This window comes from Falco cherrug, chromosome 2 (assembly GCF_023634085.1).
Source record: "Falco cherrug isolate bFalChe1 chromosome 2, bFalChe1.pri, whole genome shotgun sequence".
Taxonomy (NCBI): Eukaryota; Metazoa; Chordata; class Aves; order Falconiformes; family Falconidae; genus Falco; species Falco cherrug.
Window position 1 is genome coordinate 70,827,022 of NC_073698.1, and position 15,667 is coordinate 70,842,688.

Sequence of the window (15,667 nt, forward strand, 5' to 3'; positions counted from 1 at the left end):
TAATCAATTTAAAGTGACTTTTGATCTGGTTTTCTCCGTATTACTTCATGTCTCTGTCTAGTCTTCAATAATAATAGTTCCCATAAAGCTTCTTCCTCTCCTTGATTTTTCTTGCTTTTTTTTGCCTTCAGTCTTTTCCCTCATTCCCAAACCTCTTATGTTGATACAATCATCTTTTAGCTTTTGCTGTTTTTTCCTGAAACTTTTTTTATCCTGCAGTCTGTTTTCTGCCCTGTCATTTGTTCCTTTTCATGTTTTTTGAACTCTGAACTTTATACTTATTCTCTTCTATTTTTAAAGACTCGTGGCATGACCTTGAGTTTCTCATTTACTAGTAACACACCTTATACCAGTTTCTCTTCAAGTAATTTGAAGTTCTGATAAGGCTGGCGTGCAGTTTTGGACAGGTGGCATTAACGTGCACCTTAACAGTGAAAGAAAACAAAACAGTCTTGTGTCCACCTGCCTTTTCTTCCTTACTCTGGTTACTTGTCATTACATTGTTTCCTGCTACAGGAAACGAATACCACAAAGGGGGGAAATCTGCCCACTGCCAAAACACCCTTCTCCTTCACAGTTTGTCCTGGGTATATGCAGACATGTTGTACCTAGTTTTGCAATGCAGCTTGGACAAATGGTCTGTGGTTATTAAGATTAAGCAAAAGGTTTTTTTAGAAGTGTGAAAAAAATATTGCAGGTGTGTTAGAGATGCTCTGTGAAAAGCTGAGACTGTACGGACAAACCTGGGACTGTGCTTGTCATAAGGGAAGTCTGAGGGTGTTTTTTACCTTCACTGTGGTGATATTTAGGATGTATAAAGTGAAACATACTTTCGCATAAATGCATGTCAAGAGAGAATGGTATTTTACATTTAACTGTAAAACAGGTGGTTATTGTACCCAGTACAGGGGGGTAGCCCTAGCCCTGCTGGCCACACCGTTTCAGATACAAGCCAGGACGCTGTTGGCCTTGTTGGCCACCTGGGCACACTGCTGGCTCATGTCCAGCCGGCTGCTGACCAGCACCCCCAGGCCCTTTCCCACCAGGCACTTCCCAGCCCCCCTTCCCCAAGCCTGTAGCGCTGCGTGGGGCTGCTGTGACCCAAGGGCAGGACCCGGCACTTGGCCATGTTGAACCTCACACAGTTGGCCTCGACCCATCGATCCAGCCTGTCCAGATCCCTCTGCAGAGCCTGCCTGCCCTCCAGCAGATCAACACTCCTGCCCAGCCTGGTGTCACCTGCCAGCTTACTGAGGGTGCCCTTGATCCCCTCGTCCAGATCATTGATAAAGGTATTAAACAGGATTAAACTGCCCCCAGTACTCAGCCCTGGGGAACACCACTGGTAACTGGCCAACTGGGTTTAACTCCATTCACCACCACTCTTTGGGCCCAGCCATCCAGCCAGTTTTTTACCTAGTGAAGAGTAGCTCATCCAAGCCCTGAGCGGCCAGTTTCTCCAGGAGAATGCTGTGGGAAACAGTGTCAAAGGCTTGACTAAAGTCCAGGTAAACAACATCCACAGCCTTTCCCTCATCCATGAAGCAGGTCACCTTGTCACAGAATGAGATCACATTAGTCTAACATACTATTTGCTGTGAGAAGATATGTGGTCCAAAAATAAAACTCCGTAATCAGCCATGTGGGGGTCTTTTTGTCACATTTGTTAACAGTGTATACCTCCTTATTTATCGAGTCACAGCTTTAGTTGGTGTCCTCTGCAGTTACCCCTTCAAAAAAACAAACAAAAAACCCACACAACCAAAAAACCCACCTATTTAATACTGCTCATTGATTGTATTGAGTATATTGCTACATATTTTAAGAGTTGATGTTTAACATACTGAACACATAAGACTACTGAAAGCACTCTGAAATACTGAAAAATGTCAACTGATTTATTTCTACTTAGTGAAATATTAATAAACACACCATGGCAATGCGGTGTCCTGTTGGAGAAAGTGTTTCTTGTAATTTAAAACTGGCCAGCGTGCAAATTTAAAATTGAAAATGTGAGCAGAAAATAAAATATCTTCAGTGTTTCTGTGGAGACATGCATGATATCCTGTAGCCTCTGAGGAGTGATAATACAGGCAGTTACATGTTTATATACAGTTCCGAACAGTGTGTGAAAGCAAGTGTACCTGTGACACACAAACCAAGATACAATACCAGCCTTGCTCCCTTTGTTCACTGTTATTCTATTGCTATCAGATTCTGAGCACCTGAAGTTTTAAATAACCTGAATGTGTATTTCTAGTTGAGTTTAATTAAACTTGAATTCATTTTGGTGGTGGTACCAAGTAATCAAGAGTTGGATTAATTGTTCTAAGCTTTGATAGTTTCAAGAAAACACACTTGTGTTTGCAGCAGGCATATAGGAACACTTTCCAGTAACTTTGTAAAAGTGTTGAAACCAGATAAATAAGTGGAGTTTGGTTTTTTTTGATTTATAGGTCTACCTCGATCTCGTAGTCAGACGTGCCTGCCTGAACTGTTAAGATTTCTGGGACAAAATGTACATGCAAGGAAAAATAAGAATGTTGATATCCTTTGGCAAGCTGCTGAGGTATTTATTAATTTAAGCATCTCTGCATAGTTCAGCTGATTTTTTATATTTTTGATATTCTGATATGTTTGAATTTCTTCATTTGCTGGCATATAGCTTGGAAATGCTGCCGGGTTAAAATTCCTCTAGAATGAGGCATGGGGAGATAAAATGTATTTTCCACATCAGTATTTTCCCTGCAGCTCATGCAATGAAGTTCTGCTCTCTCAAAGATGACTTTTGGCATCAGAGTCCTACCTAACATTTGTGTGTCTCTAAGGAGAAGTACAGGTGTATGCTCTGACAGAAGTTTATGCATGAGGAAAGCATGATGAATTGTATATCCCATTTCTAGATATGCCGCAGGCTAAATGGTGTTCGATTTACAAGCTGTAAAAGTGCGAAGGATAGGACTGCTATGTCGGTCACCCTAGAGCAGTGTTTGATCCTACAGCATGAACATGGAATGGCTCCACAGGTCTTCACCCAGGCTCTGGAGTGTATGAGGAGGTAAGAGTTTGACTGTGTCACTTATTCCTAAATGAGGAACCATGCAAACTGAGGAGGAGCAGTGGTCTCTGTTTCTATCAAAAAGAAGTAAAAAGTAAAATAAAGTCAGAAAACCACAAAACTGACTGGTAGATTTCATCCGTCCCTTGCGTGTATTAGCGAGTTGTATGCTGAAGCTGGTTGTTACCAGATTTGCAACAGATCAGGCTTTAGGTTTCAGTAGTGAACCTGGAGTTTTCAGAGAAGCACGTGGAAACGTGGGTTTTGATTAACGCTGAGCTTACCGAAGAGGAAACTGGTGCTTCTTTGAAAGCTGTTTAATAATGAGGTTACCTGAACTGTCACGTCACTGGGCTTTTTAGTTCTAGATCAGGCAGATTTCACAGGGATGACCTATGTTTTGATCCTGGAAACACAGACACCTGCAGTTTGCACTGGTTTGCCACATGTATTCTTTAGCAGTGAAACACTGCTCACTGGGTGAAATGTCAGTATGAGTGTTTCACAATACAGCAACCAAATTTCATCACGTGTCAGTGTGCTGTTGTCATATCAGTATAATGATGTTCTGTATTCTGAAGCAGCAGAGATGTTTGCAGAATTAAATACTGTACTAAAAAAAAAGGAAAAAAAAAAAGAAAATCTGTTTACTGTTGTTCAATGCCTTGTTTCAAGCACTGCTGGAAAACTCCGTAAGTCACATACCAAAAGAAAGGATAAGAAATCTAGCTTTAGTCTTTATCAATGTAGTTCAACAATGCTGTTCAGTCCTGTTTTTCAACATTCACTCTTACTGAATGTACTGTACTGTGTGTCTTCTCACCAAATTCTCTAGAGTGTTCAATTCTCTTATCCTTTCTGTATGTTTTTGCTGTTTGACCCTTTCTTACTCTTCAGTTACCTAGACGAAAATGCCTCTCATAATAACACTTACAGCCTCTTACACTAACAATTTGGGTTTTATATCTACATCTAATTGGATGTCACTGGACATTTTTAATTTTCCCTTTTTTGCAGCACTTCTTGCAGCATTGTTACAGAGTTAGTACAGTACATGAAAACTACATTCAGAGACTAATTAAACCTTGATATTAGAAACAAAACTTGAAACAGCTTTGTGAGGGAGAAGTTACTAACATGAAGTGGAGCTAAGTGGCTGTCAGATACCTTTAATTAAATTATGCATCTTGTCAACTTGGACATCTGAAAGAAAAAAAGACTTTGTTGCACAGTTGTTTATTTAGTGGGAATAAACACTGAACAATACAAGGTATCTTGTTAATTTCTTTAAATCTGTTGTGGTTTTTTAATGCAGTTGTGAACACAGTAGAGACAGAGGTTAATAACAACATTGTTTTGCACCTTCAGACTGTCAATTTAATATAACACAAGATCAGATAAAATATTGACCCAAGAAACACAATGCTTTATGTTGACCTACACAGTGATATTGAAAGAGGGCCAATTTAATCAAAACCTTTAGGTCGTGTGTTCTAGCAACATCAGGGACTTGCTGCGACAGTGAAAGATGTGACTTTCTCTTCTGTTAAGTCTTTGACTAAGAGAGGCTGTGCAGAACAAATACTGACTAGTCCTGAAGGAATACTAAGATTAGACCATTCTTCAAGCCCATCAATCTTTCTTCTTCCCATCTCATTGCTCTTTGTGTTTTTAAAACTATTTGCCAATTCTGCTCAGGAGCAATGGCACAGAATTAACAAAGCTTAACAAGAGAGAGAGAGGATTACGGAGCAGGTATGTGTGAGTCCAACTCCACCCAAACCCATTTCAGCCTGGACAGGATGACCTGACATAGATGGACAGACAGAGGAAGTGAAAGAGTAACAAATTACTTCCAGGGCATTCAGAAAACTTGCTTTTTCTTTTAACCTGGTTCTTTTATTTGTGTAACTGTTCTGGAAGAGGAAGGCTTGGTTCAGTTGGGGCAGCAGGAAGGATGGGAAGAAGTATTAAGTTGTCAGACTCAAAGTATTTAATCTGTACTGGAAAATTTCCGGAGAAGAAAAGTATTATTGCTTACACTGTTCTTGAAAAATTAAGAAAGCACCTTCTTCTTTCATGTGATGTTGGTCTCCAGAGGTGTTAGTTCCCACTCACTTATCCTCAGGGACTTCCTTTCCTTCCTAGTCTTGTGATGATTATGTATCCGTGACAATTATGTTCAGTGAGCATGGACATCAAGGAGAGAACATTTAGTGGTCATTGTAGGTTCTTGTAGAAATTCACAGATAGAAGTTTGTGGCTTTCACCTTAGAAACAAATTCCCTATTAGAGTAAAATCACTTTTCTGTAAATAAGTCACAGCTTTTCCAGTCCCAAATCAAATATATAGTAATTCACAGCCTACAAATAGTAAAATCATGATGGTCTGTCTGGAAGTCCAAGTTACAGCAGAAATGAGTACCTGGCCAGTAAAGGCAGCTCAAGAGTCAAAGTCCAACTGGATCACATAGCCTCTTCCATCTGCAGCAGTGCCAAGTCTCCCCACTAGACCTGTGACTCCTTGCCCTCCCTCCCCCTGCCAGATTGCTGTCTTACCAGATACCACCAGTGGAGCTGTCTGTGTGAATATGCTCTAATCCAGTTACAGTCAAAATCAGCCTGAGCAGCAAAATCTTCTGCACCTTTCAGGTAGCCCAGCTCATTTTTGTTAGACCGATTCAGAAGTTGTGACACAAGCAGTTCAGCCAACAGAGAAGAGCTGTTGAAAACCAGCTGGAAACAGGGCGAGGGAAATGATCTCTTCTAGCTGCCATGGTGCTGGCTAAAAAGACTACATAATAAAGCCCTGACAGTCATGTTTGGATGTGACCACCCACTGCAATAAAACGACCATGATAAAAAGCTTGGTTGGATTTCTTCACTGGTTGACCTGCTTTAAGAAAAAAATTGTGGTGAGTTGACCTTGGCCACCTGCCAGATGCCCACCCAGCTGCTCTCCCCCACTCCTTAACAGGACAAGGGGAGAAAATATGATGAAAAAGCTCGTGGGTTGAGATAAAGACAGGGAGTTAGTGTTACAGGCAAAATAGTCTTGACTTAAGACTTTACCACCAATAGATTTGGATGGTAAGAGCAAAGACAAAAATTAAAACACCTTCCCTCCACAACCCCTTGTGTCTCAGGCCCAAGTACTTCACTCCTTCATTCCCAACTCTGCCACCTCCCCACACAGAGCAGCACACAGGGGATGGGGAACAGGGGTTTGCGGTCAGTCCGTAACGGCTCCTCTCTGCTGCTCCTTCCTCCTTGCACTCTTCCTCCGCTCCAGCATGGGTCCTTCCCATGGGCTGCAGTCCTTTAGGATAAACCTGCTGCATAGGCTCTCCGTGGGCTCCAGTTTCCTCCAAGAAGTATTCACCTGCTTCACCATAGGGTCCTCCACAAGCTGCAGTGTGGATATCTGCTCTACATTAGTCATCTCCACGGCTGCAAGGGAATCCCTGCTCTAGCACCTGGGGCACCTCCTCCCCTCCTTCCCTGACTTTGGTGCTCACAGGGCTGTTTCTCACACCTTTTCCCATCACTCCTTGCTGCCATGCGGTGTTTTGCCTTTTCTTATGCACGCTTTCCCCAAGGCACTGCATCTGGGGGGCACAGCTGTGCCTGTGGTGGGTCCACCTGAGCTGGCTGGAATCAGCCATGTCCAGCACGGGGCAGCCCCCGCTGCTCCTCACAGAGATGATTCCCATACGTGAGCTGGATTAACAAGGAGTTTGCTTTGTCTCTTTACCCTGGTCCTCTCCTGGAGGTAGTCTGCTGATGAACGTTTTAATTTAAGGCACTGTACCATTTGGTACATTTGGTATTTCCAAAAGGTGACTTTTCACCCCGTGGGTGGAAGCATCTGAGTGGGCCAACAGTGACAAGGAGAGCGCTTTCCAGCTCTTGCCTCCATTCCCACTGTATGTGTCTGTGCATATGTCTTTGTGTAAAATCGAGTAGCTTGATCCTAATTTTTAATGGTACAGACATGGCATGTGATGTTCATAACGTCATCTTGTCATTTTGAGCCTTTCTTCCTTCTTTCCCTCTCCCATTGTTTTACTCCCTTATCTATATCTGAAAACACTTTTCTTCCTCCAGACTATTCTGTTGAGCTTTTATCCACCACTTGCCAGTCAACATTAGTTTTCCGCTTGCTGATTCTCCTGATCACACATGCACACACACCCCTCCCCGCCGCTACAAAGCTAATTGGGTTTTATAGGCATCAGCGATTCAATCTACCCTTATCCAGTGTACGCACCAGGGGTGAAAGTGTCTTTTGATCACCAATTTGGATGTGTTGATCCAGATCAGAAATACAGTTGGTTTAGTTCCCTGCCCACCTAATTTCATTTCACTTGAAGTGTTGCCAGCATCTGAAGGATGTTTTTCTCTTTCACCACCTCTAGAGTATCTCTGATGTCTTCCAAGACATTGTCGGTTGGTTACCTGCCCTTGCTACACGATCAGCAAGGTTACGTGTCACCTTGTGTGGGTGGAGTGAGTGCATGTGTTCTGACAGGATCAGGCTCACAGCTTGCATTTAGTTGTTGCTTTGTAAACTAAAGAGTTGACCTGCACAGGGTGTAAGAGCGATCCAAAACGAAACACCACACTACAAAGCCTTGGATTACCCGAGAGTTGCCCACCGCAGGCCTTCTGTGCTCAAAGCCATGAAGGAAGCAGGGGCGTAATGAGATGTGTGGTGGTGCAGCGTGCCTTGCCTTCACACGCATCTATTGGGGCACTTCAGAAACATGCGTTTTGGAAAGCGTATTGATACACACTGGAATTCATGTTGAAGCAGAAAAATAGGTGGGTGGCGTGGGATTTTTTGTTTAGATATTAAGAAGGTAGCTAAGAGGTTAAATTATTTCACTGCAGCCTACATGGAAGGATGTTTGAAAGGGTCAAATACTACAATGGTTATTCATGTTCAGCTTGCTTTTCAGAGGTCCACTTCTTTGCAGCATGCGGAAGCATGGCAGAGCAGCATGGGATATTATTGCTTGGTAATCTGAGAGAATGAACATGGAAAACCATTTGTGTTCAACCTACATGTGTTTATTTTCAGTAGACTACAGTACTTCTTTCTTATTTTTCTCTTTTATTCTCTTTCCCTCTCCTTATTTCTGTAATTGTGCTGATACATATTTTTGAGATGTTTTTCCACTCTTTCTTTACTTCATCTTCTGGTTTTGTTGTGCTTTCTTCCATGTTTTTTCATTTTCTTGACCACCTTGTGTTGCCATCTCTTTTTATACATTCATTTGCATGTCCATCTTCCTTTCTGTTTTATTTTCCCACCTCCCAACCTTCTTCCTTTTCACAGCATTGGAACACGGGAGGTAGTCACCCAGAAGAACTTGAGTGGCTTGGTGCCCATCCGAGATTTCAGACTAGATCCCAGCCTCCTCTACTCTATTCCTTTACTAGCTCTCAGCCCCAATTTACTGATTGTGTGGCTGTTTCTGAGCATAGCATACCTGGTGGCCAGATTACGTTGCAAGTGAAGATAAAGTTAAAATAAATAAATAAATAAAAGTGCTTGAATGTGTATTGCCACTTGGTACCTGCTGGACAAAGGAATGTGTCATAGCATTGTCTGCCAAGAATTATTATTATGCCTTACAATTTTACGTTTCTATTGTACTAAACTGTAAATATACATCAAATTATTTTATCAAAAAGAATTGTATTGAAACTTTATTGTTCTGCTTTCAGTGCTTGTAACATAGTCTGACATTGGCCTGTTACCTCGTTACTTTAGCCGGCCTGAAGATCTCTTACCAAATATAGTTTTGTGTTACTTGTTTCATGTATTCCAGAGAAAGGAACTCTTGTCTGAAAAGAATTTGTATCTTTTTGTATATTTAAGGTATATGCTAATCTTGCCTTTCATTTTTACAAGGTATGAAGGGAAAAACAAAAATGCGGGTGGGGTTTATAAGAAATTGTAAGAAATTTATTTAAAGAAAAAAACTAATTTCTACCTTCATTTCAAAGCATAATATCCAAATTACTGAACAGTTTGTAGAACTTTGTCGTGTTCCTTTCTCATGGTTAAGTATGTTCTAACAGACTAGTGTACCCAGTCAGAAAACAACTTGCAGTTTGCTGCATGCAGAATTATTTCATTCTATTTGTAGATCTGCATTTTGTAATGTATTAAAGACACAAAGAAAATGACTTGTGGTTAGGAAGAGGATGTAATCGGTGTTAGCCTGCTAATGATATGTTTCAGGTGCTCTGTTACAGAACTTATTCTGAAACAGGGTCATTATCATCCTAGAAGTTAAAGATGCTGGCCTTTAATATTTCTGGCAAAAAGAGGCAGGTATCAGTTAGCTCCTTTAGTAGGTGGGTTTGAGGTTTTCCATTGGGCTTTGTTTTAATTACACTAGACTAAATATTACTGTTATTTCCATTTTTAAGTGTTGAACAGCTTTAATAAATTATGATGCTGATAGTGACTTAGAGATAAGTGAATGACGGTAAGTTAACATTTATTTAAGTGGTGAGACTAAAGCAGCTTACCTAGTATAGTAATGCAGAATAATTGCAGATGAAATTTGCTCATCACTTATAACATCAAACTGGAGAGGCCTATTTAAACTGAAAGGTTTTGTTGATGCAGTGGTCTGGCAGAGTTTGTCAATAGCAATAGCTGATCAAGAAAACCTAACCTCATTTAATGTAATTTGCTAATTCATGAAGGGATTTACTTTGCTTGGTGCCTGAAATGACAGAAAATTAGACTTCTGAGAACTCTTTTAGTACTGTGATTTCTATTTTCTACTAACTCGCTCAAAAACCATAGGTAGCTATAGCTTTTATTATCAATGTTAATAGAATTTGAAAGCTGCTGAGAGAGGTAAGCTTAAAAAAAGAAAAAAACACAGTTAGAATAAAAATCCTAATATAATCCTAGATTTGGTGGATATTCTAACTGAAAAAAAAAAAAGTATGTGGTTATATTTGTGTCTTCGTGAAATCAGACTGTACAGTACACTATCTCCTGGTATTTTTCCTCGCTATTCTTCCAATTTTGTTTTTAAAAGAAAGACAAAAAAAACATACATATATATATGTGTGTGTATAATATATATGTTTAAGCATGTTTTTTTTAGTTGCAATATATTTAGGTAAATCGTTACTGCTGATGAGATTTAAAATCATGGTATGATGGTATTGAGCATATCCATGTCCTGTGCTGATTTCTAGTACCACTGTGTCTCCGTCCAAATCATCCCTTCTTTCTGATTAACACTGGTTCATTTGCTGTGGGTGCCAAAATGTACCCTTTTACAAAGCAAACGAACGTCAGGTTGGACTGTAGCCTTGTTCTTGCAATGTGATGAGTGTCCTGGGTTCAGTCTAACAAGATAGGAAAGTAACTTTACTAGCCATATCTGTGCTGAACTCCCTGAGGTTATTAATCTGTTTACATAAAGTATGAAGGCTTTGCTCATTACTATCACTAGGGTTTTGCAGTAAGACCACCCTTTTCAGCTAGACTGAAAGCCAAGGCTTTTTGAAAACAACGTAATTTTTCTTTTTTCTTAAAATTTGTTGGGGGACAAGTTTTTATTTATTTTCTTTTTTATCTTGGTCTGTGCTTCGTTCAGGCATTGGGATTTAGAATGCTGTAGTGCACGCTGCTTATTGCCTCCAGCAGAAGAAACATGGCACATGAAATGGTGTGTGAAATGCACCTTTGTCACCATCTCTGTGGCCCACCTGAGTCACAGAGGGACGTGTCCAATAAGCAGATGCAGTGGAATAAATTATGAAAATAATTACTCACTTTGGAGTAAAAATGCTTATCTGGCAATCCCAATATTTGTTAGTTAAACTGTTTTTATTAGTGCTGTGAAGTATAATTCGTGCAAATTTTTGATGAATCTATCTGACTGCAACAGCTTTCAGCAGGGGTTCTGTAAAACACGAAACAATGCCATAAAAATAGTGTCATCACGTATGACCCATTCTATAAAAGGCAGGCACAGAATCTGCTCCAGAGCGGAATTTCAAACTTACCTAAGCTGTTTCTAAAAGCAAAAAGTTACAATATTTTATGAAGTCAAACAAGGTGATACATACAGAACACAGTTACAGTCAGTTTAATTAACTTAAAATTAGAAGAACGGTGAGGTCAGTAAAAACAAGAGAGCTCTCAAACTGAACCAGAATCCAAACCCTCCTTTTGAATCAGATGACCACAGTTTACCTGGCAGATGCCGTGGCCATCTCCAAAACAGGAATAACATGACATTTCCACCATAAGATGGTGTACTGTACGGTCTGCCATGAAGTTCTGGTATTCATTGTTCAGGTTTCAGTTCTCTGTCAGGGAAAGAAAAGCCTAAGTTGATTTATGATAGATATTTAACAGATAGTGCTTCCTCTTTGTATGTATGTTTTTGGATATAATCAAAGGAACTCCGAAGTAGATTTACAAGTGTAAAGAAGCCTTATAACTGGAGTAGTTTTTTATTAGCACAGAACCTCTTTGTAATGTGGGGCAGGTGCACCAAAACATGGGGTAAAAATTACGTTCTGCACAGCTTTGTTTCATTGAGGTGATGACTGTCAACACAGCCAGTCTTTTCTGCACCCACACAAAGCTGCTATTTCATGATTAAGACTTTTTTTTAGACTATGTTGGTTTTCGAGTCAATTTATGCATGCAGAGATAACTGGAAAGTGATTATTTTTGTATCAGCTCTAATCTCTAAGTAAGTACTGATAATACTGACATACAGGGAACAAAAAAATTACTTTAAAGCTCTTATTGAGAGATCAGCAGTTTTTCTTTTTCAGCTTAATATATTGATAAATTAGCAGAACTGCTTTTAAGCAATTTCTTGGGATCCCTTGTGCAATGAAGCGGCATGTGAACTCCACAACAGTGTACCCTGAAATACATGAAACCGTCGTGAAAGAACTTTTCAGTAGATCCGCTGCTGCTTTTTAGAAATGCAAAACTAGCAATCAGACATAGCATGTGTCCATTCTGTGTGCTTCTTACTGGCATTGTATGATGAGTCATCATTTTTAATATTTGCAGTGGCAAATTAATTAAACGCTCATTAAATTTAACCAACTTTTTTTTAATGCTATAAAATAACCAGTTCATTTCATCTTAGTTTAAGTCTTTTTTTTTTTTTTTCCTTTTTACTGCTGTCATTTTTTTGTGCTTGTTTTTTTTCCCCAGTGAGGGTTGTCGGCGAGAAAATACAATGAAGAATGTTGGATGTCGCAAGTATGCATTTAATTCCCTGCAACTGAAGGCTTTCCCAAAGTATTACAGGCCTCCAGAAGGAACTTATGGAAAAGTTGAAACATAAGCTTACTATGTCCTTTAATTGCTGTTCCATTAAAACATGTGGATACACTCTAGAATAATATGATTTCGTCATCCAGAAGAGATAAATAACCTTTTTCTACGTTCCGCTAGGTTATACAGAGCATGTTACTTACAGAATTGGAATCTATAGTAACAATTATTGACACCTTAGCTTGAGAATAGTGTGATGACTCTCTGCCCATTTAAATAGCCTTCACTGTATGTAAGGTGACCAGATATTGTGCTACTTAATAATTACCTATATGCAAATAGCTAGGTACCTCCTGGATGGGCAAGAACTCTAGGAACGGCATTGAGGCAGCTGTTTCACATAACATCTTTTTATACTGAGTTGACTTGAGATTGAGCTTTTCATAAACTTTTTAAAAACGAGAGTAAAACTCTAGAAGTTTTAAATAAAAAGGGATTGGATCCTAGATAGTCTAATAACTGTAGAATGCATTGTTACAATCAAGAAACAGAAGTTTAACTTTAAAAACAAAAATCAGCACAATAAAAGCCAGGAGTATAAATCGTGTTACTGTGTATAGGATGCCATCTTCATATATGAAATTAACAGTACATAAAAGGCCAGGCGTGTGAAGATCTAGTTTCTAGTTCTGTTCAAATCAAACAAAACGCCTGTCGTCTTTGGCAGATAAGGACTTGGGCACACATCTTAACTCATTTTAAAATGTGTTTCAGAAACATAATGATGCTTAATAATTAATGCCAGCAACAGTTCCCCCTGCCCTTCCCCACTATAAGGCAAGTGCAATAAGCAAGTTGCTGATGTTGCACGTGACATGTCCCTTATGTTCCATGGTATTGTATATTAATGAACACATTTTTACCCATGGCTTTTTATATCACTTCTGGATTGTAAGCATTAGTATCTGGGGGAAGTTAAGGTTTTTTTGATTCATGTTTAACATTTTTTTTTATTTTATACGTCAATACAAAAATGTTCAAAGTGCCCAGCATGTCTGTGCTCCTCCAAAATCAAAACTAGTTTTTGTTTACCTTTGCATTTTACCTGGACAGATGTTCAGAACCTGGGGGGGGGGGGGGGGGGGGGGCAGGGCGGGAGTATGACTGTTTTCAGGGTATTTCAGAGGAAAGCAGCGATGCCCTGTGTTGGTAGAAAGGAACTGCTCATGTGCTACTGCATGAGAACCACAGATGCGTTCTAGCTTATGACTAAGGCAATCAGTTTGATAGCATTTGATAAAAAATGTTCAACAGATCTCAGAAATAATCTCCCAAAGAACGCCTTTGAAGCTGAGATAACTTTTTAAAAAGCAGCTAAGCATTCATTTCCAAATTTTAACAGGATTAAGGCATCTCTAGCTAGCTTCGTTTAGCACGCTATGCCTTTTCCTTCTTGGTTTCTAAGGATGTAATTTTTAGAATAGAAAAATCTGCCCATTTATTCTTGTGAGAGTAGCAACAGCCAGGTAAGTATATGGCTGGTTTCTGATTTCTTTCTCCCTCTCACTGATGTTTGTCTGTGCTGTCACTGCTCTATCAATCAGTCATGTTCATTCTGCTCCCATGTAGGTTTGGGGGTTACAGGTCTAGCAGTTTTTGCATTTTGCTTTTTGCAGTTTAACACTGAGCAGCATGTCACAAAGCCAAGTCAGAGAGTTCTGCTGAACTGGGTTGTCAACGTTCTTTCAGTTTCTCTAGGATAACAAAACACTGAATTCTGTGCAAAATCAGTGTGTTTTAGTACCTATCCCAGGTCTGAACAGATCATCTACCGTAGAACAGTCCCTTGGAAATTTCACAAACCCTGTTTGTCAATTAATAAGTGTTGCTTTTGTTTTATTTTTTGCTAATAAGTAAACAAATATATGGTGAAAAAATTTTCAACGGGATCTCTTTAGACATGTTACTTCATTAGTTCTGCTCAACCTTCAGTCCCTGGCCCATTATTAAATGCTATATTTTATTTTTTTATAAACTATACTCTTTATATCCCTTAGTTTTTATGAGTTGATAATTTTATTTTGTATATTTCAAACATAGTTAATTATATTTTAAGTCCTGTGTTGTTACACTAAAAATCTTCCAATGTTCAGCTTCAAAAGAAAATAACAAGAGGTCTATTGTAACAATTAGCAGTGCCACTTTCGTAGACTGTGGCCAACAATCATTTGATCTACTCTAGAGCTTAGCGATCCTTTCTTTATTTTGTATACCAATGTATTCAGAAAAGGTTGCTGAATTTTGTATGTATGTGCATGTTTTTTGCTCACCTTTTTAAAGTGGTGGACTACCAGTCTCAAGTACTGCATTACTTTGTTTAAAATATTCCGATTTCAGTATGCTTACATGTGAAACATTGTTGTCCAGCTAACATTTTATATATACGCCATTGTCAGTACATGTACACCGATGGGCTTGCTTAAAGGGCGTAATGAACAGGAAGATCTCGAGCAGTTCATCAAAAAAGAAAAACTGTGAAACTTGAAATCCACATAGGATGCTTCACAAGGGTGAAGTAAGCTTTTCTGTTGCACAGGAGAGGCAAATTTAAGGATTACTGTAAAATGAAGTTCTGTCTAATGTTCTTTTTTGAGTACATTTTTTAAATTATAAAACATACAAAGGTAAAAAAAGAAAACTGTTGCCAAGTATGTTCTGTGTATGTTCTGTGAAAGTACCTACAGCACAGTTGCCTTTTGTTTCGTTTATACATGTAAAATTATTGTATAATACAACACTGTTTTGTCCCAACACGACTGTATCTGCCAAGCTTTGTGCATTGAAATATTTTTATTTATTTGGTTTTGGGCAGTATTAATATATCATAAACATATGGCTACTCTTTTATATATTCTAGTTCATCCAATCCATGTATGCTGTAAATGTGCTAGTCTTTAGGATGAAAACCAATAAAGAACTGACAAGAATAACGAATGGTGGCTTACTTTTAATATGTTTGTGGTAAATTAAAATAAAAGCTTTGGGATTCCTTGACTTGATGTGCTTTATCTGCTGGAAAATATATTAAGCTAAGTTGTGTATGGTGATATAATACAGAGATAATGCAAGTCAGGAAGTCATTACTTGTAAACCCTGCTAAAGTACAGCCGCTATTAGTTTTCTATAATTAAGTCAAGCACCAGTTTGTCCTACATGCTGTACATTCAGCAGCAACATTTAAATGAAGAAGCTGTATGAGATCTGGTTTTTTCTTACTTTTATGTACTTTTTCTACGAATGTTCTGTAAGACCATCCTGAG

General features: G+C 39.1%; 1 protein-coding gene across 14 annotated transcripts in view; it reads left to right on the plus strand.

Annotated features, from left to right (window-relative positions):
- INPP4A (inositol polyphosphate-4-phosphatase type I A) overlaps positions 1–15,401 on the plus strand; it is a 131,096-nt gene extending 115,695 nt beyond the window's left edge. For all 14 annotated transcript variants that reach the window (XM_055703341.1, XM_027813364.2, XM_055703342.1 and 11 more), the window contains 3 exons: positions 2,457–2,569; positions 2,904–3,058; positions 12,285–15,401. In XM_055703341.1, coding sequence (XP_055559316.1) covers positions 2,457–2,569; positions 2,904–3,058; positions 12,285–12,417 — 401 coding nt within the window. In that variant the 3' untranslated portion in view covers positions 12,418–15,401. The remainder of the gene's footprint in view (positions 1–2,456; positions 2,570–2,903; positions 3,059–12,284) is intronic.
- The last annotated feature ends 266 nt before the right edge of the window (positions 15,402–15,667 follow it).